This window comes from Schistocerca serialis, chromosome 2 (genome assembly GCF_023864345.2).
Source record: "Schistocerca serialis cubense isolate TAMUIC-IGC-003099 chromosome 2, iqSchSeri2.2, whole genome shotgun sequence".
Taxonomy (NCBI): Eukaryota; Metazoa; Arthropoda; class Insecta; order Orthoptera; family Acrididae; genus Schistocerca; species Schistocerca serialis.
Genome location: NC_064639.1, coordinates 453,533,733 through 453,556,090, shown reverse-complemented (window position 1 = coordinate 453,556,090; position 22,358 = coordinate 453,533,733). Strand labels below are relative to the sequence as shown.

The 22,358-nt window shown below is 41.0% G+C and overlaps 1 protein-coding gene across 1 annotated transcript in view; it reads right to left on the bottom strand.

Annotated features, from left to right (window-relative positions):
- The window catches only part of LOC126457336 (U6 snRNA-associated Sm-like protein LSm4), a 55,915-nt gene extending 33,910 nt beyond the window's left edge, over window positions 1-22,005 (bottom strand). The window contains exon 1 of the mRNA XM_050093551.1: window positions 21,893-22,005. Within this exon, the coding sequence (XP_049949508.1) occupies window positions 21,893-21,895 (3 nt within the window). The 5' untranslated portion in view covers window positions 21,896-22,005. The remainder of the gene's footprint in view (window positions 1-21,892) is intronic.
- Between the last annotated feature and the right edge of the window lie 353 nt (window positions 22,006-22,358).

Here is a 22,358-nt window from a genome sequence, read left to right as displayed (position 1 = left end):
TATCCTCATGGTCTCTTCGCGAGATATACGTAGGAGGGAGCAATATACTGCTTGACTCTTCGGTGAAGGTATGTTCTCGAAACTTCAACAAAAGCCCGTACCGAGCTACTGAGCATCTCTCCTGCAGAGTCTTCCACTGGAGTTTATCTATCATCCCCGTAACACTTTCGTGATTACTAAATGATCCTGTAACGAAGCGCGCTGCTCTCCGTTGGATCCTCTGTATCTCCTCTATCAACCCTATCTGGTACGGATCCCACACTGCTGAGCAGTATTCAAGCAGCGGGCGAACAAGCGTACTGTAACTTACTTCCTTTGTTTTTGGATTGCATTTCCTTAGGATTCTTCCAATGAATCGTAGTCTGGCATCTGCTTTACCGACGATCAACTTTATATGATCATTCCATTTTAAATCACTCCTAATGCGTACTCCCAGATAATTTATGGCATTTACTGCTTCCAGTTGCTGACCTGCTATATTGTAGCTAAATGATAAGTGATCTTTCTTTCTATGTATTCACAGCACATTACACTTGTCTACATTGAGATTCAATTGCCATTCCTTGAACCATGCGTCAATTCGCTGCAGATCCTCCTGTATTTCAGTACAGTTTTCCATTGTTACAACCTCCCGATATACCACAGCATCATCCGCAAAAAGCCTCAGTGAACTTCCGATGTCATCCACAAGGTCATTGATGTATATTGTGAATAGCAACGGTCCTACGACACTCCCCTGCGGCACACCTGAAATCACTCTTACTTCGGACGACTTCTCTCTATTGAGAATGACATGCTGCGTTCTGTTATCTAGGAACTCTTCAATCCAATCACACAATTGGTCTGATAGTCCATATGCTCTTACTTTGTTCATTAAGCGACTGTGGGGAACTGTATCGATCGCCCTGCGGAAGTCAAGAAACACGGCATCTACCTGTGAACCCGTGTCTATGGCCCTCTGAGTCTCGTGAACGAATAGTGCGAGGTGGGTTTAACACGACCGTCTTTTTCGAAACCCATGCTGATTCCTACAGAGTAGATTTCTAGTCTCCAGAAAAGTGATTATACTCAAACACAATACGTGTTCCAAAATTCTACAACTGATCGAAGTTAGAGATATAGGTCTATAGTTCTGCACATCTGTTCGACGTCCCTTCTTGAAAACGGGGATGACCTGTGCCCTTTTCCAATCCTTTGGAATGATACGCTCTTTTAGAGTCCTACAGTACACCGCTGCAAGAAGGGGGGCAGGTTCCTTCGCGTACTCTGTGTAAAATCGAACTGGTATCCCATCAGGTCCAGCGGCCTTTCCTCTTCTGAGCGATTTTAATTGTTTCTCTATCCCTCTGTCGGCTATTTCGATATCTACCATTTTGTCATCTGTGCGACAATCTAGAGAATGAACTACAGTGGAGTCTTCCTCTGTGAAACAGCTTTGGAAAAAGACATTTAGTATTTCGGGCTTTAGTCTGTCATCCCGCGTTTCAGTACCATTTTGGTCACAGACTGTCTGGACATTTTGTTTTGATCCACCTACCGCTTTGACATAAGACCAAAATTTCTTAGGATTTTCTGCCAAGTCAGTACATAGAACTTTACTTTCGAATTCATTGAATGCCTCTTGCATAGCCCTCCTCACACTACATTTCGCTTTGCGTAATTTTTGTTTGTCTGCAAGGCTTTGGCTATGTTTATGTTTGTTGTGAAGTTCCCTTCGCTTCCGCAGCAGTTTTCTAACTCTATTGTTGTACCACAGTGGCTCTTTTCCATCTCTTACGATCTTGCTTGGCACATACTCATCTAATGCATATTGTACGATTGTTTTAAACTTTGTCCACTGGTCCTCAACACTATCTGTACTTGAGACAAAACTTTAATGTTGCGCCGTCAGGTACTCTGAAATCTGCTTTTTGTCACTTTTGCTAAACAGAAAAATCTTCCTACCTTTTTAAATATTTCTATTTACAGCTGAAATCATTGATGCAGTAACCGCTTTATGATTGCTGATTCCCTGTTCTGCGTTAACTGTTTGTCACCAGAAGGTCTAATATGTTATCGCCTCGAGTCGGTTCTCTGTTTAACTGGTCAAGGTAGTTTTCAGATAATGCACTTAAAAAAATTTCACTGGATTCTTTGTCCCTGCCACCCGTTATGAACGTTTGAGTCTCCCAGTCTATATCCGGCAAATTAAAATCTCCACCCAGAACTATAACATGGTGGGGAAATCTACTCGAAATATTTTCCAAATTATCCTTCAGGTGCTCAGCCACAACAGCTGCTGAGCCAGGGGGTCTATAGAGACATCCAATTAACATGTCTGAACCTGCTTTAACCGTGACCTTCACCTAAATTATCTCACATTTCGGATCTCCATCAATTTCCTTCGATACTATTGCACTTCTTATCGCTATAAACACGTCTCCCCCTTCACTGTCCAGCCTGTCTCTGTGGTACACATTCCAATCCGAGTTTAGGATTTCATTACTGTTTATGTCTGGTTTCAGCCAACTTTCTGTCCCTAGTACTATGTGGGCATTGTGACCATTTATTTATTAATGAGAGCAGTTCTGGGACCTTTCTATAGATGCTCCTGCAGTTTACTATTAGCACATTAATATTGTTATTCCCTGTTACATTTTGCCTACTCCTACCTTGCCGCATCTCAGGAGGCGTCTTGTCGGGCCTAGGGAGGGAATCCTCTAACCTAAAAAACCCACATGTGCACTCCAAACGTACTTCGCTACCCTTGTAGCCGCTTCCTGCGTGTAGTGCATGCCTGACCTATTCAGGGGGACCCTACATTTCTCCACCCGATAGCGGAGGTCTGAGCCTCTGGTTTAAGCCTTCTACTCAGCTCCAAACCAGAGGACCGCGATCGGTTTTGGAAACAATACTACAAATATTTAGCTCAGAGTCCACCCTACAGAGTACAGTCTACAATTACAATACCGACCACTGCTTGGTCCCCTGTTGTACTTACTCTGCCTCACACCCTTTGAAGCTGTTGCCCTTTCTGTACTTACCCAAGGCCATCTATCCTAAAAAACCGCCCAGTCCACGCCACACAACCCCTGCTACCCATGTAGCCACATGCTGTGTGTAGTGGACTCCTGACCTATCCAGCGGAACCCGAAACCCCACCACCCTATGGCACAAGTCGAGGAATCTGCAATCCACACGGTCGCAAACCATCTCAGCCTCTGATTCAGACCCTCCACTCGGCTCTGTACCGAAGGTTTCGCAGTCAGTCCTGTCGATGATGCTGCAGATGGTGAGCTCTGCTTTCATCCTGCTAGCGAGACTTGCAGTCTTCACCAAATCAGATAGCCGCCGGAAGCCAGAGAGGATTTCCTCCCATCCATAGCGACACGCATCATTGGTGCCAACATAAGCGACCACCTGCAGATGGGTGCACCCTGTACCCTTCATGGCATCCGGAAGGACCCTTTCCACATATGGAATGACTCCCCCTGGTATGCACACGGAGTGCACATTGGTTTTTTTCCCCCTCCCTTGCAGCCATATCCCTAAGGGGCCCCATTACGCACCTGACATTGAAGCTCCCAACTACCAGGAAGCCCACCCTCTGCAACCGCCCGGGTCTTGCAAACTGAGGAGCAATCTATGCAACAGGACAAGCAGCCATGTCTGGCCAAAGATCAGTGACAGCCGGAGACAGAGCCTGAAACCAGTTCATCAGACAAACTGGAGAGGCCTTCCGTTCAGACCTCCGGAATGTCTTTCGCCCCCTGCCACACCTCGAGATGACCCCCCCCCTCTACCACAGGTGACGGCTCAGCCTCAATGTGGGCAGTATCCTGGGCAACCACAGCTGTAGTCCGATCGGGGGATGCGTGGGACGAGCTGTCCATCCCTAACAGTGATGACAGTGATGCCCATTGGCAACAGCCTCAAGCTGTGTGACCGAAGCCAACATTGCCTGAAGCTGGGAGCGAAGGGATGCCTACTCAGCCTATATCCGAAAACGGCAGTCGCAGTCCCTATCCATGCCAAAAATTGTTGTGCAAAGAACGTCTGAACTAATCTACAGAGAGCACAAACAATTCAAAATAAAATTTAAACCGTTACTAAAATACAAGACTGCCTAGTAAATGCAGTAATGCTGCTACTTGCGCACTGCTGACACACTGCTCGGCGGCAGAAGGCTAACTGAAGAAGCATACATTCCCAGGGAGGAGCCGTAGTGTTCCCATCCTTCTTACTGAGTTTGTTTGGAGAGCAAGCTTTAGAACAAAGTCACTGAAAAGTTGGGCTGCAGAGGATGTTGCTTGAATTGTTGAAGGGCACTTTGATGATCCTGAAAACCTATTGCAATATCTATGGTCCACCATGGCACCTGCCGGCAGTTATCACATTGAAGACGTCTTTTACAATCTCATCAATGCAATCTGACAGAAAGGGGAGAAATTGGTTGGTTGGTTTAAAAGAGGGGGGAAGGGACCAAACTGCTAGGTCATTGGTCCCTTGAGCTGAATAAAACAATTCCACAAGGGTGGGACTAAAATAAGCGAGACTGACAACACAAAACGGAGATAAAGGAAAAACCACAAGAACGACGGAAGGGCAACACTTAAATGGAGAAAATGGGAGAAGAAAATTACAGAAACGCAAGAAATAGGTACAAGAGATTAAAACAATAAAACAGAGTACCATGGCTGGCAGACCATGAGTATAAAAAGGAGAAGCCAGCCACTCTGCCATACATTAAAACCTCAACCCTAAAAGCACTAGGGTGGAGGACACAGAGGGACTAAGGACATGCGTTAAAACTTATATCAAATGATAAAACCCACTCTCATGAATAAACGTACAACTAAATCAGCCAATGAGGCATTGTCACATAAAATTAGCGGCAACGAGTCCGATAACCGAAAATTTCGTCACACGGCAGTCGAAGTGGGGCAGTGCACCAGAATATGGGCCACTGTCAACTGGGCGCTGCATCGACACTGAGGTCACAGGTCTTAATGGCACAAAATGTAGCTGTGGGTCGCGAAAGTGTGGACAACGCAGAGCCGGCAGAGAACCACAGAGTCCCTGCGAGAGGCTCGCATGGAGGACTGCCACACATTCATAATCTCCTCAATAGTACACAGTTTGTTGTGCGTAACGAGACTATGCCATTCCGTCTCCCAAAGCTGAAAAACCTGGCAGCGTAAAAACGAATGCAGGTCAGTTATTGGAATGCTGATCTCCACAAGCAGTTTCCGTGTAGCCTGTTTGGCCAGCCTGTCAGCAAGTTCGTTGGCTGGGATTCTGTCGTGTCCTGGGGACCACACAAACACCACTGAACGACCGGACCATTCCAGGGCATAGATGGACTCCTGGATAGTCGCTACCAAATGATGACAAGTGTATTACTGGTCGATAGCTTGTAGGCTACTCAAGGAGTCAGTACACAGAAGAAATGACTCCCCTGGGCATGAACAGACGTGGTGAAGAGCACGAGATATAGCCACCAGCTCTGCAGTGAAAACACTGCAGCCATCGGGCAAGGAATGCTGCTCGTTATGTCCTCCATGGACATACGCAAAGCGACGTGACCATCAGCCATCAAGCCATCGGTGTAAACCACTTCATGGCCTTGGTACATGCCAAGAATCGAGAGGAAATGACAGTGGAGAGCCACGGGGTGAACCCTTTGGCCATGTGAAAGGCCCAGGTGAAGCCACAGCCTAGGTGTACACCATGGAGGTGTATGCAAATAGACCTTGAATGTAGGTGGTAAAGGCAGTTCAGATAGAAGGGCTCAGATGCGAACTGCAATTGTAAGCCCTGACCGGGGCCGCCAATGTGGGAGATGAACCGCCATGGGCGGGAAATGCAGATGGTAATTCGGATGCGCAGGAGAACTAAGAACATGTGTAAGGTAACTGGCGCACAGTTGCACACACCTGACCTGCAATGGAGGGACTCCAGCCTCTGCCAGGACGCTGATTTGATTTGATGATTCGATTTTGACAGGGAAGCTAAAACAGCTTACGTCTAACTTGCCACTGCCTACACCGAAACCAAGTTTATTGTGTGGTATCGCTCCCCGTATATCTAGTAAAGCCAACCAATGCCCTTAAATAGTGCAAGGAGTCCCTTTACCAGTTTTTTGTTACACACAATTTCTTCAGGTCTAGTTGTCCCGAAGATTCTGTATCTTTTGCTCTCCAATTCCACGCATTCGAAGATTAGGTGTGATGCAGTTTCTTCACTGTCATCACAGATCCTACATTTACGGTCTTCTTCCATTATACCCATTGTGTGTAGGTGTTTTTTGAAATTCCCATGGCCGGTCGTCAGTCCAGTCATGAGTTTGATCTCTTTCCTGATCAATCTCCGGATTACAGAGCTTCTTTTAAAACATGGCTTGGGCATCATTACCTTACCATGTTTTTGTTTATGGACCTTGGTCCAATATTCTACATGCTGTTTCCTGAGCCAGTTCTGTAGTTCTAGTTTGATCATAGCCTTGGTGATTGTCAGGACATGTTCAGTCCAATAAATGGAGTTGTTGCCCCCATCCTGGCCAATCTGTCAGCTTGTTCATTGCCACAGATCCCTGAATGGCCAGGGACCCACACCAGGTTTACCCTATTGCTTCCCCCTAGCTCCACCAGAACCCTGTGGCATTCTGCAACAATCTTAGATCTTGTTGCAGGAGCTGCCAGTGATTTCAGGGCTGCCTGGCTGTCTGAATAGATGTAGATGCTACGGTCATCCTAGCACCTATGCATATTCTCCTCCACACATGCCCTGATTGCAATAATTTCAGCTTGGAATACAGAGGCCAGTTTACCTAGAGAGATGATGCCCTCCAGCCTTGGCTGAACCCCCTATCCCTCACCCCAACGCCTTGGTCTGATTTCCACCCATCGGTGAACCAAACAATGTTCCCCATACAGTGTCAAACTGTTTTTTCCCCCACTGCTCCCTACTTCCAATTATTATACTGTAAAGCATATTGAAGCAGATGGGAGTTATTATATAGTCGGCATGCATTTCCCCAGCCATTCCTATGTTTACCTCAGTCACTATGTTAGTTTGTGATTCTCGATATCCTGATCCTAAAAATCGGTATGTCTCCACTACTGCGAGGGGATCATCAGTATGGTAAAGTTCTGGATCTGGACGAACCGGTATGATGCAGACAGAAGTGCATAACATGACTTTGCGGCCGAAAACTGGAAGCCATGAGCTAGAGCCCATGACTGCGCCTTGTGGATGGCTCCCTGTACACGCCTCTCAGCAACACCAGTACTGGTGGAGCAGAAGTCATCTGCATACAGAGAGGGTGAGACAGACAGCACTAAAGCTGCTGCTAGACCATTAATGGCCACTACAAATAGAGACACACTCCAATACAGAACCCTGTGCGACCCCAGTCTCCTGGGTATGGGGTAGGGAGGAGGGAGGGCTACGGGAGGCACCAACTTGGATATGGAAAGTATGAAGTGACAGGAAATTCTGGATAAAAATCGGGAGTGGTCTTTGAGACCCCACTCATATATAATGTGGCAAGGATATGATGTTGCCAGGTCCTGTCATATGCTTTTTGTAAATAAAAAAAAGACGGCAACAAAGTGTTGGCGGCTGGAAAAGGCTGTTCAAATAGCAGACTCGAGGGACACAAGGTTATCAGTGGTACAGCGACCCAGGAGGACACTGCCCTGGCACAGAGCCAATAGGCCACGTGACTAGGACCCAACCTAACCACCGACACACCATAAGTTCCAGCAGCTTACAAAGAATGTTGGTGAGGATGATGGGCCGATAGCTATCCACATCAAGCAGGTTTTTGCCAGGTTTGAGCACTGGTATGATGGTGCTTTTCTGCCAGTGTGATGGAAAGATGTCATCGCACCAGATCCGATTGAAGATCACGAAGAGATATCAGACGAGAGATTTTTAATCATCCAACTGTGGATGCGATCTGGCCCAGGACCTGAGTCGGGGTAATGTGCAAGGGCGCTGAGGAGCTCCCACTCTTCAAATGGGGCATTATAGGGTTCACGGTGGCATGTAGTAAACAAGAGGACTTTCCCTTGCATCCACCGTTTCAGAGTGCAAATTGTAAATAGCCTTTCGCTCGCTGTATCTTACCCCTGCCACCTTCAGAATTTGAAAGAGAATATTCCAGTCAACATTGTCAAAAGCTTTCTCTAAGTCTGCAAATGCTAGATGTAGGTTTGCCTTTCCTTAATTTATTTTCTAAGATAAGTCGTAGGGTCAGTATTGCTTCACATGTTCCAATATTTCTACAGAACCCAACCTGATCTTCCCCGAGGTCGGCTTCTACCAGTTTTTCCATTCATCTGTAAAGAATTCGCATTAGTATTTTGCATCTGTGACTTATTAAACTGATAGTTCGGTAATTTTTACATCTGTCAACACCTGCTTTCTTTGGGATTGGAATTATTATATTCTTCTTGAAGTCTGAGGGTATTTCGCCTGTCTCATACATCTTACTCACCAGATGGTAGAGTTTTGTCAGGACTGGCTCTCCCAAGGCTGTCAGTAGTTCTAATGGAATGCTGTCTATTCCCGGGGCCTTGTTTCGACTCAGGTCTTTCAGTGCTCTGTCAAACTCTTCACGCAGTATCTTATCTCCCATTTCATCTTCATCTATGTTCTCTTCCCTTTCCATAATATTACCCTCAAGTACATTGCCCTTGTATAGACTCTCTATATACTCTTCCCACCTTTCTGCTTTCCCTTCTTTGCGTAGAACTGGGTTTCCATCTGAGCTCTTGATATTCATACAAGTGGTTCTCTTTTCTCCAAAGAGCTCTTTAATTTTCCTGTAGGCAGTATCTATCTTACCCCTAGTGAGATAAGCCTCTACATCCTTACATTTGTCCTCTAGCCATCCCTGCTTAGCCATTTTGCACTTCCTGTTGATCTCATTTTTGAGACGTTTGTATTCCTTTTTGCCTGCTTCACTTACTGCATTTTTGTATTTCCTTCTTTCATCAATTAAATTCAATATTTCTTCTATTACCCAAAGATTTCTACTAGCCCTCGTCTTTTTACCTACTAGATCCTCTGCTGCCTTCACTACTTCATCTCTCAAAGCTACCCATTCTTCTTCTACTGTATTTCTTTCCCCCATTCCTGTCAGTTGTTCCCTTATGCTCTCCCTGAAACTGTACAACCTCCGGTTCTTTCAGTTTATCCGGGTCCCATCTCCTTAAATTCCCACCTATTTGCAGTTTCTTCAGTTTTAATCTACAGTTCATAACCAATAGACTGTGGTCAGAGTCCACTTCTGCCCTTGAAAGGTCTTACAATTTAAAACCTGGTTCCTAAATCTCTGTCTTACCATTATATAATCTATCTGATACCTTTTAGTACCTCCAGGCTTCTTCCATGTATACAACCTTCTTTTATGATTCTTGAACAAAGTTGTGCTCTGTGCAAAATTCTATCAGGCGGCTTCTACTTTCATTTCTTAGCCCCAATCCATATTCACCTACTATGTTTCCTTCTCTCTCTTTTCCTACTACCGAATTCCAGTCACCCATGACTATTAAATTTTCGTCTTCCTTCACTGTCTGAATAATTTCTTTTATTTCATCATACATTTCTTCAACTTCTTCGTCATCTGCACAGCTAGTTGGTGTGTAAACTTGTACTACTGTAGTAGGCACGGGCTTCGTGTCTATCTTGGCCACAATAATGCGTTCACTATGCTGTTTGTAGTAGCTTACCCGCACTCCTATTTGTTTATTCATTATTAAACCGACTCCTGCATTACGCCTATTTGATTTTGTATTTATAACCCTGTATTCGTCTGACCAAAAGTCTTGTTCCTCCTGCCAGCGAACTTCACTAATTCCTACTATATTTAACTTTAACCTATCCATTTCCCTTTTTAAATTTTCTAACCTACCTGCTCGATTAAGGGACCTGACATTCCACGCTCCGATCTGTAGAACGCCAGTTTTCTTTCTCCTGATAACAACGTCCTCATGAGTAGTCCCCGCCCAGAGATCCGAATGGGGGACTATTTTACCTCCGGAATATTTTACCCAAGAGGACGCCATCATCACTTAACCATACAGTAAAGCAGCATGCCCTCGGGAAAAATTATGGCTGTAGTTTCCCCTTGCTTTCAGTCGTTCGCAGTACCAGCACAGCAAGGCTGTTTTGGTTATTGTTACAAGGCCAGATCAGTCAATCATCCAGACTGTTGCCCTTGCAACTACTGAAAAGGCTGCTGCCCCTCTTCAGGAACCACACGTTTGTCTCGCCTCTCAACAGATACCCCTCCGTTGTGGTTGCACACACGGTACGGCTATATGTATCGCTGAGGCACGCAAGCCGCCCCACTAACGGCAAGGTCCATGGTTCTTGGGGTGGACCATATATATGTGTCAGCTATTTTGTGTTTTAATTCAATTTGAGCTTCTTGTAGTTTTTTTCTACCATAGCTGGGCCTGTCTCTTTTCCCAACTTTGTGTGTCTTCATGGGAGACAAACCAAGAGCAGTCACTGAAGTATTTAATTGCTCATCCGCTGTGGTTGTAGGTGGCTGATGCTCTTCGTTACTGTCATGTAAATTATCAGAATATTCTTCATTTTTTAGCAGTGTAACACACCTGGAACATAACTTTTGTCCTGGTTTCATGTTTAGTCCCATGCACTGATTCACTTTCAATACTGATTTTATATCAATTTCTCTGAGGCTACACTTCACTGTCCTCTTATGAATCCGAAATGTATCAAAACAACTTCTTTGTAGGAAAGAATACTTATCCAGAAACACTTTCATAGGATGATAAACACTAAAGTTTCCTGGAACTGTACTTCTTGTGCCCACAAGGTGTATCCCAGATCTCCATAGCAACAAACCTTGGTCCGATTCATCCAGATCTTACAGTACAAAGCGAATGCCATATTTTGTTCCATATGTTGTTTTATAACATTCAGATGCTTGTGCTCTACCAATACTGCAACTTGTTTGAACAAAAGCATCACTAGTACACTCTTCTACCTCCGTACTGACTTTCCACAACAGTACTGACCAGTCTGAACTAGAATCTTAAAAATATGAGTAACCTGTAATTGTTGCTTGTTTCCTTTGTTGTTCCTGCCTAACAATGACTCATTCTGTCCCTGAAAACTACAATTGTTTAACTTTCTGTTGCCAAATGGTCCCCAACAATTGCTGCAGCTTTATCTGAAACAAGCTGTCTGCATCATCACTATTACTTGCTAAATCGTGTTAAAAGAAACGTAACCAAATACATCTCAGTCAACTTTTATTGCACACAAATGCCTTGCAATAACAAGTCAAAATTTTGGCACATATTATATTATGGTCTACTTATGCAGTGTTTGAAATTTGGCTTGGATATCACTTGTCCCTTTTGTGCTACCACACGTCGAAAATCCATGTTTTTCAGGTAATTTTTCAAATTTTTGTATTTTCGTGTGCATGTAACTCTGTTTGTGTGACTGATATGGACAAGATGAGTTCTGTGTGTGTTTAGGCCACATTAAGCTTACCACAAAAAAATTTATACCCTTTTTGAGTGAATTACATTTGGCATAGAGGGCACCTACAATATGTACCTTTTAACGTATTACATTTTTTTAATCACAATTTGGAATTTTTTATTGTCCCTCAGAAATACGTTGTTGGTGTTTTGATTCATAGAGAGTGTTCTCTACGTGGATGTTACTGGGTTGTAAAAATTTCACTGGACTGTGTGGAATAGTTCCAAAGTTGTTAAGATCTGAAGTTGGGTCTGAGGATAGATTGCCAGATGCGGGTTGCAATTTCCGGGTCATGCCACCTTCTTTCACCTTTGCAGGGGAACTTAAAATTTTGTACATGAGTGTTCCACACTTGGTAGCACTGGTGTGCTAAATTTCAGCCAAATCTAAGTCTATCAGCTGGAAATTTTCTCAAATTGGTTCAACTGACATGGAATCACTCACTTATCCTCTATCCATTTACACTTTGCTATTTTGCTTTTTTTTGTCAGGCCCGTCTTCTAGACGTCTGTATTCCCTTTGGCCAATTTCATTTGCATATTTTCCCCTTTCATTAATTAAATTCAATATATCATATGTCATCCAAGGATTTCTACTGGAATTTCATATCAGTTGCTTATTTGATCTTCTGGTGCTTGTACTATTTCATATCTCAAAGCTACCCATTCATGATTGTATTCCTTTCCCATTGGTCAATGACTGCTTAATGCTCCCTTAAAAACTCAAAACACTATAGTTCCTTTGGTTTATCCAGCTTTCATTTCCATATCTTCCTGCATTACTGAATTTTTTTCTGTTTTAATCTGCAGCCTACAAGCAACAAATTAGAGTTAGAATCCAATCCACTAGTGGAAATGTTTTGCAGTTTAAAACCTGGTAGCCTATATATAATCTGTCTTGCCATTATATAACCTATCTGAACTTTTCTGGCAGCTTCATCTGTTCCATATAAACAATCTTTTTTCATAATTTTTCATTGATTGTTTGCTCACGTCATCAGTCCCCCAGTCAACATATAGTTCATCTGGAGATGGTGCATAAACCTACGAATTTGATTGAATTATGAAAGTTAAGTATGAATTATGAAATTTAGGAACTGAAAGCAATGCTGATACAAGAGCCAAGATGGGTCATTCCATGTTAAAGAGACTTTGTGACAAAAAAATTAAAATGACAATATTACAAATATAACCTTAAAAATGCCAAGTTAAAAGTATATTTGTTCATAGCAAAATAATCATGACTATGAAAAAATTAAATTTCTACCTTCACTAAGTGTTAAAGTGCACTACTCTATGGCGCCACAGAGAGGTATGTTTTATGCTACTTCCAGATGAGTATTAGTTGTGTTATCTATGGCTGACTGTTCTATTGTTGCAAAGAATATTGAAGTCAACATTGTTATAGCTCATAATAATTTGTTTTGTTGAGCTAAGCTAATTGCTTTTCTTTATTTTGTTAGTTTTATAATATATGTGCAGCTTGTAACACCCGTAACAAAAAAGATGTTGTTGTTGTTGTTGTTGTCTTCAGTCCTGAGACTGGTTTGATGCAGCTCTCCATGCTACTCTATCCTGTGCAAGCTTCTTCATCTCCCAGTACCTACTGCAACCTACATCCTTCTGAATCTGCTTGGTGTATTCATCTCTTGGTCTCCCTCTACGATTTTTACCCTCCACGCTGCCCTCCAATGCTAAATTTGTGATCCCTTGATGCCTCAGAACATGTCCTACCAACCGATCGCTTCTTCTAGTCAAGTTGTGCCACAAACTTCTTTTCTCCCCAATCCTATTCAATACTTCCTCATTAGTTACGTGATCTACGCACCTTATCTTCAGCATTCTTCTGTAGCACCACATTTCGAAAGCTTCTATTCTCTTCTTGTCCAAACTAGTTATCGTCCATGTTTCACTTCCATACATGGCTACACTCCATACAAATACTTTCAGAAACGACTTCCTGACACTTAAATCTATACTCGATGTTAACAAATTTCTCTTCTTCAGAAACGCTTTCCTTCCCATTGCCAGTCTACATTTTATATCCTCTCTACTTCGACCATCATCAGTTATTTTACTCCCCAAATAGCACAACTCCTTTACTACTTTAAGTGCCTCATTTCCTAATCTAATTCCCTCAGCATCACCCGACTTAATTCAACTACATTCCATTATCCTCGTTTTGCTTTTGTTGATGTTCATCTTATATCCTCCTTTCAAGACACTGTCCATTCCATTCAACTGCTCTTCCAAGTCCTTTGCTGTCTCTGACAGAATTACAATGTCATCGGCGAACCTCAAAGTTTTTACTTCTTCTCCATGAATTTTAACACCTACTCCGAATTTTTCTTTTGTTTCCTTTACTGCTTGCTCAATATACAGATTGAATAACATCGGGGAGAGGCTACAACCCTGTCTCACTCCTTTCCCAACCACTGCTTCCCTTTCATGCCCCTCGACTCTTATAACTGCCATCTGGTTTCTGTACAAATTGTAAATAGCCTTTCGCTCCCTGTATTTTATCCCTGCCACCTTCAGAATTTGAAAGAGAGTTTTCCAGTTAACATTGTCAAAAGCTTTCTCTAAGTCTACAAATGCTAGAAACGTAGGTTTGCCTTTTCTTAATCTTTCTTCTAAGATTAGTCGTAAGGTTGTTATTGCCTCACGTGTTCCAACATTTCTACGGAATCCAAACTGATCTTCCCCGAGGTCCGCTTCTACCAGTTTTTCCATTCATCTGTAAAGAATTCGCGTTAGTATTTCGCATCCGTGACTTATTAAACTGATAGTTCGGTAATTTTTACATCTGTCAACACCTGCTTTCTTTGGGATTGGAATTATTATATTCTTCTTGAAGTCTGAGGGTATTTCGTCTGTCTCATACATCTTGCTCACCAGATGGTAGAGTTTTGTCATGACTGGTTCTCCCAAGGCCATCAGTAGTTCTAATGGAATGTTGTCTACTCCCGGGGCCTTTTTTCGACTCAGGTCTTTCAGTGCTCTGTCAAACTCTTCAAGCAGTATCTTATCTCCCATTTCGTCTTCATCTACATCCTCTTCCATTTCCATAATATTGTCCTCAAGTACATCGCCCTTGTATAAACCCTCTGTATACTCCTTCCACCTTTCTGCCTTCCCTTCTTTGCTTAGAACTGGGTTTCCATCTGAGCTCTTGATATTCATACAAGTGGTTCTCTTCTCTCCAAAGGTCTCTTTAATTTTCCTGTAGGCAGTATCTATCTTACCCCTAGTGAGACAAGCCTCTACATCCTTACATTTGTCCTCTAGCCATCCCTGCTTGGCCATTTTGCACTTCCTGTCGATCTCATTTTTGAGAGGTTTGTATTCCTTTCTGCCTGCTTCATTTACTGCATTTTTATATTTTCTCCTTTCGTCAATTAAATTCACTATTTCTTCTGTTACCCAAGGAGTTCTATTAGCCCTCGTCTTTTTACCTACTTGATCGTCTGCTGCCTTCACGACTACATCCCTCAGAGCTACCCGTTCTTCTTAATTTGTAATCTAGTAAATTTGTTCTGTACAATACCTTCCTGTAAAAGTGAGGTTATGCACATGATTTACAATATCATACCATTACATGGAATTTGAAGTCTTATTTAACACTCTTAGGGCTGTTACAGGTGTTACTAATTTTTGTTTCAGGTGTTACTTAACACATGCGTAACACCCGTAACTTGAATTGGAAGGTTTAATGCCACCTTCATCTTTAGTAGGCCTAGGCCCTACATTTAAATTACAACCAAAGGGTATTATTATGAATGAAAAAAGTTTTTTTAACTATGTTTATTACATATGAAAACAGTTTTAAGCATGAAAACAAAAATTTTTATTCCTCCGCATACACTTGTTTAAGCACTGCACCTACATTATAAAAGTTAATTGGGGCGTTAACCTGACTCAACTGACGTTCTCCTAAAAAGTTAATTAAGCCCAAAATTCTTTAGATTACATATAGTTTATGTTTTCTATTCTAACTTTTCCAAGAACAACAATATTGCTAACCTCTGTTTTAAATTTTATATACGCCCAGTAAACTGCTTATTGAGGCAAATTCTAGTCATTCATAAGAGCCTACAATTTCATAAGCATACTTGAGTATTTGAGCAAAGCTGTTCCAAGCAATCACAAGGAATTATTGAACGAATTAAGTTGTAATTCACAGAACAAAGACTGTGTTTTTGGGTCATGCCAGGAATGTCAAATTAAATTGAGCAAATTTATCACAGAAGGCTTTGACTTAACTAAAAAGATTGTCTGGCAGCAATGGGAAGATGATGCAAAACATCATCCTTGTCTTAGTGAACATTCGGGGAGCTTCGATGATGCCTTAGCATCACTGGTTGACAAATTGCCTCAGTTTAAAAAACATTGCTACGTGAAGATAAAGCAGAGTGATTTCTTCCAAGGAAAGAAAAACAGCATTGACGTTGAAGAATGTGTTCTTCAAATGGACTTTGCAGAGAATTATGCTCTAATTTCACAAGATGAGGTACAGAGTGCACATTGGCACATTCATAAGTAACTATTTGCACTTTCTGCATTCAGTTTGCAAACCATGAAGTCAGGTCCTATGCAGTCATCAGTAACAAACTTTCACACACAAAATATTTTTTTCCTAAAGTTAAAAAGAGTTTTTATATTTTCTGACAACTGTGCTGGCCAGTTCAAAAATAAATATACTTTGTCCAATCTATGTTATTTTGAGAGAGACTTTGGATTGACAGTTGAGTGGAATTTTTTTGCCAGTTCACATGGTAAAGGAGCCATGGATGGCATTGGAGGTACACTGAAGAGGAGCGTGTGGATAGTTGTTAGATCTAGGAAAGTTATTATTAACAACACAATTGACTTTTATGACTACACTCTGACGAGTTTATCTAAAATTAAGGTACTATGGGTTGATAAGATAACAGTGGAGCATAACATTCCTATTTTGGATGAAAGGTGGAAAAATTTACAAGCAATTCCTCAAATCCAGGGCTGCCATCACTTTCGGCCTTATATAACACAACTGATTTGCTGGTTTCAAAATCAGCAGAGTCATTAATGACAAGGGTGTCAGTATTTATTACTGAGGAGGCCAAAGTTAAAACATTACATGCAAAAGATGCTTGAACTTCTATGAAGTGTGCAGTTCTGATGATTCTGATCAGGAGACTGTTTCACTATCTGAATCACAAGACAATATTGGAAGTGCTTGTGAGTTAAGCCTAACTAATAAAACTGAAAAGTCTGATTTAAAATTTGGGTTATTTGTCTTGGTTGACATTCCAAGTAACAAAAAGAAACCAACCCTATCCAAAACTCAATACCGTTACTTGGGAATCAGCCAGAGTGAGGTTGATGATGAGGAGGATGTGAAAATAATGTTTGTGAAGTCTGTAGGAAAAAGTAAAACACTTTATCTAAGGTAACAACACCAGAAATCAAACAACAAGGTAACCGTTTGTAGTAAGAGTTCAATTTTGAGTTGGATGTTGCTGAAAAGGATTATTAAATGAAGTTTTTAAACCAATCAATGATAAGAAAACATTTTTGTCATAAATTTATTAGGCCTACAAAATGAGGTAAATGTTAAGTAAGCAACGATATCTTGGCCTAGTTGTACTATAAAATTGTAACAAAATTTTTTGTGTAATAAATAGCTTTATCCTTCAAATATGTTTTCTTAAGTATATACTTGTATTCCAAATAAACTACAATACTTCTTTTCTTTTTATGCAATTGTAAGAGGAAAATTTATTCCTTCAAGAATCAAATCTGATGCATCTATGTAACACCTGTAACATTTACTGTAACACCCATTACAGCAAAAAATATATATATACTAAGTTACGACATCCAAAAAAATTAAAATTTATACTTCAAAATAAAATTTGGAGCAATACCTCTTAACAGTTGTTTTACAAGAACAAAAGCTTCATCAAGTTTGCAGAAATTAGAGAATTCCCTAACTCATAACAGGGGCCCGGTCTACTTTTGGTAACACCCATAACACTACTTTTTTTTATTAATAACCAGAACAATAAAACAATTCCAGTATCAACATTTCTAACATGAAATATAATGTAAGCCTTAAAAGTTTTCAATATTAAATTCAATAAATATTTTTTCTTATATTATTTTTGCTGATTTTAAGGTGTGTACATGCAACACCCATAACTGTGGAATTGCCCAGAAGTAATTTAAGAGAAGTAAACGTATACAGGTTGGGTCGCTATACAGATCAAGAGCGCAGATGAGAGTTCCCACAGGGCTCTTCTGTAGTGAGAGAACCACACCTGTAGCTCATTCCTTGCCTTCCTGATTAAGAAAAATTAATGTTACAGAGTAGAGAATGCTATCTAGCTGGAAGATTCTTAAAAGTAAAAGTGAGACGGCTAAAAATGTAATGAACATAAGTTGGATCGACAATAATAAAGGAAATAATGAGACTAATTGATGGGTGGGCCCCAGGGCTCTACCCGCAATGGCAGTTATCTCTCTCACCCACCATTCCCAATCCATTATAGTCAGAAGTGTTATAGTGTGGGGGGGGGGGGGGGGCAAAAACAAATATTAATCAGTGTGCTACCTATAAAACAGAAAACATGGTGTGGCAGAAAAAAAAGGGGCTAACCACATCTAAAAGCCATCAAAGAAAGAGTAAATGAGGGATGACGAAGTCAGCTGGCAAAGGAGGTGGGGTTGGGGTACCTTAGGCAAAGCATGTGGCAGTAGATGCCCTAACCATCTTATTCTTGTCCTAAAGTAGTTTAACACTATTACATATCACAATAAAAACTACTTTCATAGAGAATCAGGTATACTGTCAAATAAAATATCAAATTAAAATGCCTTTCAGCTGTCTAAATTTACAATTGTTATTTTATTTGAGCAACTAGTTTCAGCACTACATTACACCATGTTCAGACCCCCTGACAGACATGTAGAAAGAATTCCACCTCTGGTCCAGTCAAAATGGGGACCAGCATTCAGTGACTAGTGTCCGTAGACTTTTGACACAGCGATCCCTTTTATCATCATTTGCCAGTGTCAGTCAGGGGCCTGAAGACGGCATAATATAGCACCGATACTGGTAGCTCAAATAAAATAACAAATGGAAATTTAGAAGGCTGAAAAGTGTTCGGATTCAACATACCACAGAGTGAAGAGAGGCCGAGTGTGTGATCAGCTCTAATGCAAAACAACTGGTGGGTTAAAAACTGACAAATAAAAATAAGTAGGGAGCTTCAAAAGCTCCATTCAGGGGTAAGTAAAAGTTTATGGTACCAAGTGGTGTCCTATGCCTTACGGAGGTAGAACACAAAAAGACTGCAATGGTATTGCCGTTAAACAGAATCACAAAGTTTCAGCACAACAGGACTTTTAGATCCTCAGCAATGATGAAACAAAGTTGATGATTCATTCCTCACGATGTCAATAAACTAGCCTCTATGAAAAGGTGGCTAGTGGCTCAAGCACAATACTTATGGAGCTGTAATTTGGAAGTGCTTCATGTAAGTTTTTTATGTACATCCTGTAAAAATTTCATCAATACTGGAGAGGGTCCAGTGGGGACCCTTCTGCCACTTGACATGGAATGACCCATAATTTATATATGCTGCCCTCAGCAACATGCAAATGAATAGCCCAGTTTGTCACAAGAACCTCAAAAACATGTCAATCTTCAACACACCCCATTTAGCTGATAATAAACCAAGTCTCAGTTCCAAACTGATTTGGATATTTGGAGACTACATTACACCTACAAGGAAATCTACCAATGAGTCACTCCCCTAACCTACACTGAAAGGTACCTGACAAGTGTAGAAATGACAGCAGAATGGAGGAACAGTTGATATCGAACAAATAAGTAAAAAGAAAATGATAATTTAAGTGGCAAGGAAACACTATACTACAGTGACAGACAATGGAAACAAGTAGCAAACTGGTCTCTACAAGTAACATTTTCAATTCATATCAAACTATTCTGTAGTAATTACATAATTTTCAGCAAGTTATAGACAGTCACTTTTTGGACTGAGTGAAAGAGCTTCATAACGCACTGCATGCTCCTAAAAAAATTGACAACATGGTGTACATAGAGTGCCCTTTATGATTGGACAGCAGCAGACACCTAACACTTGATTTGCTGAAATGTCATTCACAAAGTAATTTTAATCTGAGTGTAGTAAGTTAGTCTTAGATAATGTCACACAATTTTTCATAGTTGACAGACCATACTATACATGCACCGGGAGAAGCTGCAGCAACTTTTAACAGGCTACTACACTACAGCCTGTCTAACGCTGACCCACTTGCCATGCTGACAATGAGCCTGTTCATGTTTGCAACTAGGACTTCACAACTTGTGTGACATTTGTGCACTGAGCACTATCCTCTTAGCATATCTCTTGCCCCTCTGACAACCAGAAGTTTGCGGTGCAACCATAGTACACGTACACAACATGCATCAAAACACACATTGGAGTTTTGCCTGCTATATAAAACAACATTTGTAAATATCTAAAATGGCAAGACAAATTCAGAGAGAATAGTGCATGGCAGCTATGTGCCAAAAATACGAGAAACTCAAGATATTGCAATGCCGCAAGTAATGCCACATTGGGTTGGTGTAAAAAAGAAAACAACAATGAGAAGAGTACAATGTAAAATCGACACTGGAAAGTAATATATTAACAAATGGCAGAACTATGTCACACACACACACAAAGCTGTATGTAAATATGTGTAATGCGTGGCCTACTCGAATTTCTCTTACGAGAAAGAAGTAACATAGGTAGAATGAAATCAACAATGTGTGATGTTATCATACCTGTGGTTGCTTATAATAGTGAGAAAGGTGGGGCAGGTAGTGAAAGTTTATTACTTCAACAAACATGGTTGAAGTGTGAAATAGGTACTTACAAACATTGACAAGTTTTCCAGTAGTGGTAATTAAATGAAAGGAAAGCAATGTGAGCATGTTATTACAAGCAAAGCATAACTCAGCTTGAGGAAGGAAGAGGGATGAAATTCCTTTTCAAAAAAACTGCTTAGTACTTATCTTTGACAGTTTTAGAGAATCATACAAATGTCATTCATAAAGTAATTTTAATCTGCTTATAGTAAGCTAGTCTTAAATAATGTCCTTGAATATTTCATAATTTATAGACAATACTTTACATGCACTAGGGAGAAGTTGCAGCAGCTTGTAACTGGAAACTACACTACAACCTGTAATGTTGGCCCACTTGACACACTGACAACGAGGCTGTTCATGTTTGCAACTAGGACTTCAGAACTCGTGTGACATTTGCACACAGAGCACTATACTCTTATCATGTCTATTGCCCCTCTGACAAGATACTTTTGAGTTATCCAGAAAACTCAATGGGGATTTGAGACGAATTCCAATGTTAAAAAGTAGGAAGTTGAACAATACAAATGCCACTAAAATGAACATGTTAGCACAAAAGCTGTGGACTAGTGGCTTAGAAATGAGGCTATGTGGAATGAATGTAAATTTTTATGTTGTTTATGAACCATTTTCTCCTACAACAAAATTTTCAATTGGGGGTCTTAAGATTATCCTCATTATTTGCCTGGTACAACTTCAGAATGTCCAAATTACTTGCAGAGAACAGCTTTTGAAGAAGCTCACACACAAAAATCTTGCACTTCCGGTGTGAAATAAGACCTCTAAATAAAAGAGGTGAGGGGGAGGGGGGGTTTGAAACAGTGCTTTGCATTAATGTTAAATCGTTGATCTTCCCATAAATTATTAACAGTTTGTGTGTGATGTATATACATAACATGCATCAAAGTGCTAACAGAAAGTGAAAAATAAAGTTCCAATCACACTGCACTGGGAGAAAAACTGAATGGACGCCCAGTGCTAGCATTTAATAAATATCTAACGCTGCCTTTACCTTTAGGCCTACACATTACAATGTTAACGAAAAATTAACGTGTAAACTGACAGAAGATACATTCCGCAGTTTTCATCTTTTGCCTCACAAAGATACATTCGTAAGCGCCGAAATACGTCCACACCTGACAAATAATGCCTTAGCACGTACTTTAAAGGAGCTGCAAAAATGTTTATCAGTCAATTACTCGCGGCTTTGAAAGACAATTTGCACACTCTTTATCATTCTTCTCCGCAGTTTAACTTACTCCCACATTCTACTAGAAAAATATAGCTATACTATGAAATATGCGGTTATTAATCGCAAAAGATGGTCATCTGCTCAATAACTTACGAGACCTACCACAACTCAATTATTTTTTGGTCAAAGAGTAACGCGCTTTACCACATAACGCCCTTTTAACAAACGAACGAACCCTCCCCATACAAATGTAAATCGAAAACTCACCATTTTACAATCAGCGCAAAAACTCAATTCCCTTTAAACGTCCATCAACAAACAAACAAACAACTGTTGGCGCCACAATCGCAAACCGTACTACTTGCTCAAGCAAAGAACAACTGAAAAACGAAACACTTCTTACTAATTAACAGAACACCTGGAGCACGGCCGACTAATACAGGCGGCCCTGCTTGGAGTGAAAGGACAGGTAAATCCTCCGAGTAATAGTTATGACAAAAGGACAACCAAAAGTAATGTTTGCAATATTCCATTACGGAGTGACAGGTTGAACAAGCAACATCGACTGGTGGAGACCTTTTACACAAAAGAAAGTTAAGGCAACAATATTAAGAAAATTCAATGTTTAAGAATACGACACATAATTTAAGACTCTGTCGCCACCTAATTATCAGCAAGATAATACACTTTTTTCGCCGTCGTGTGCACTGCAGCTTGCTTGACCTTTGATGGC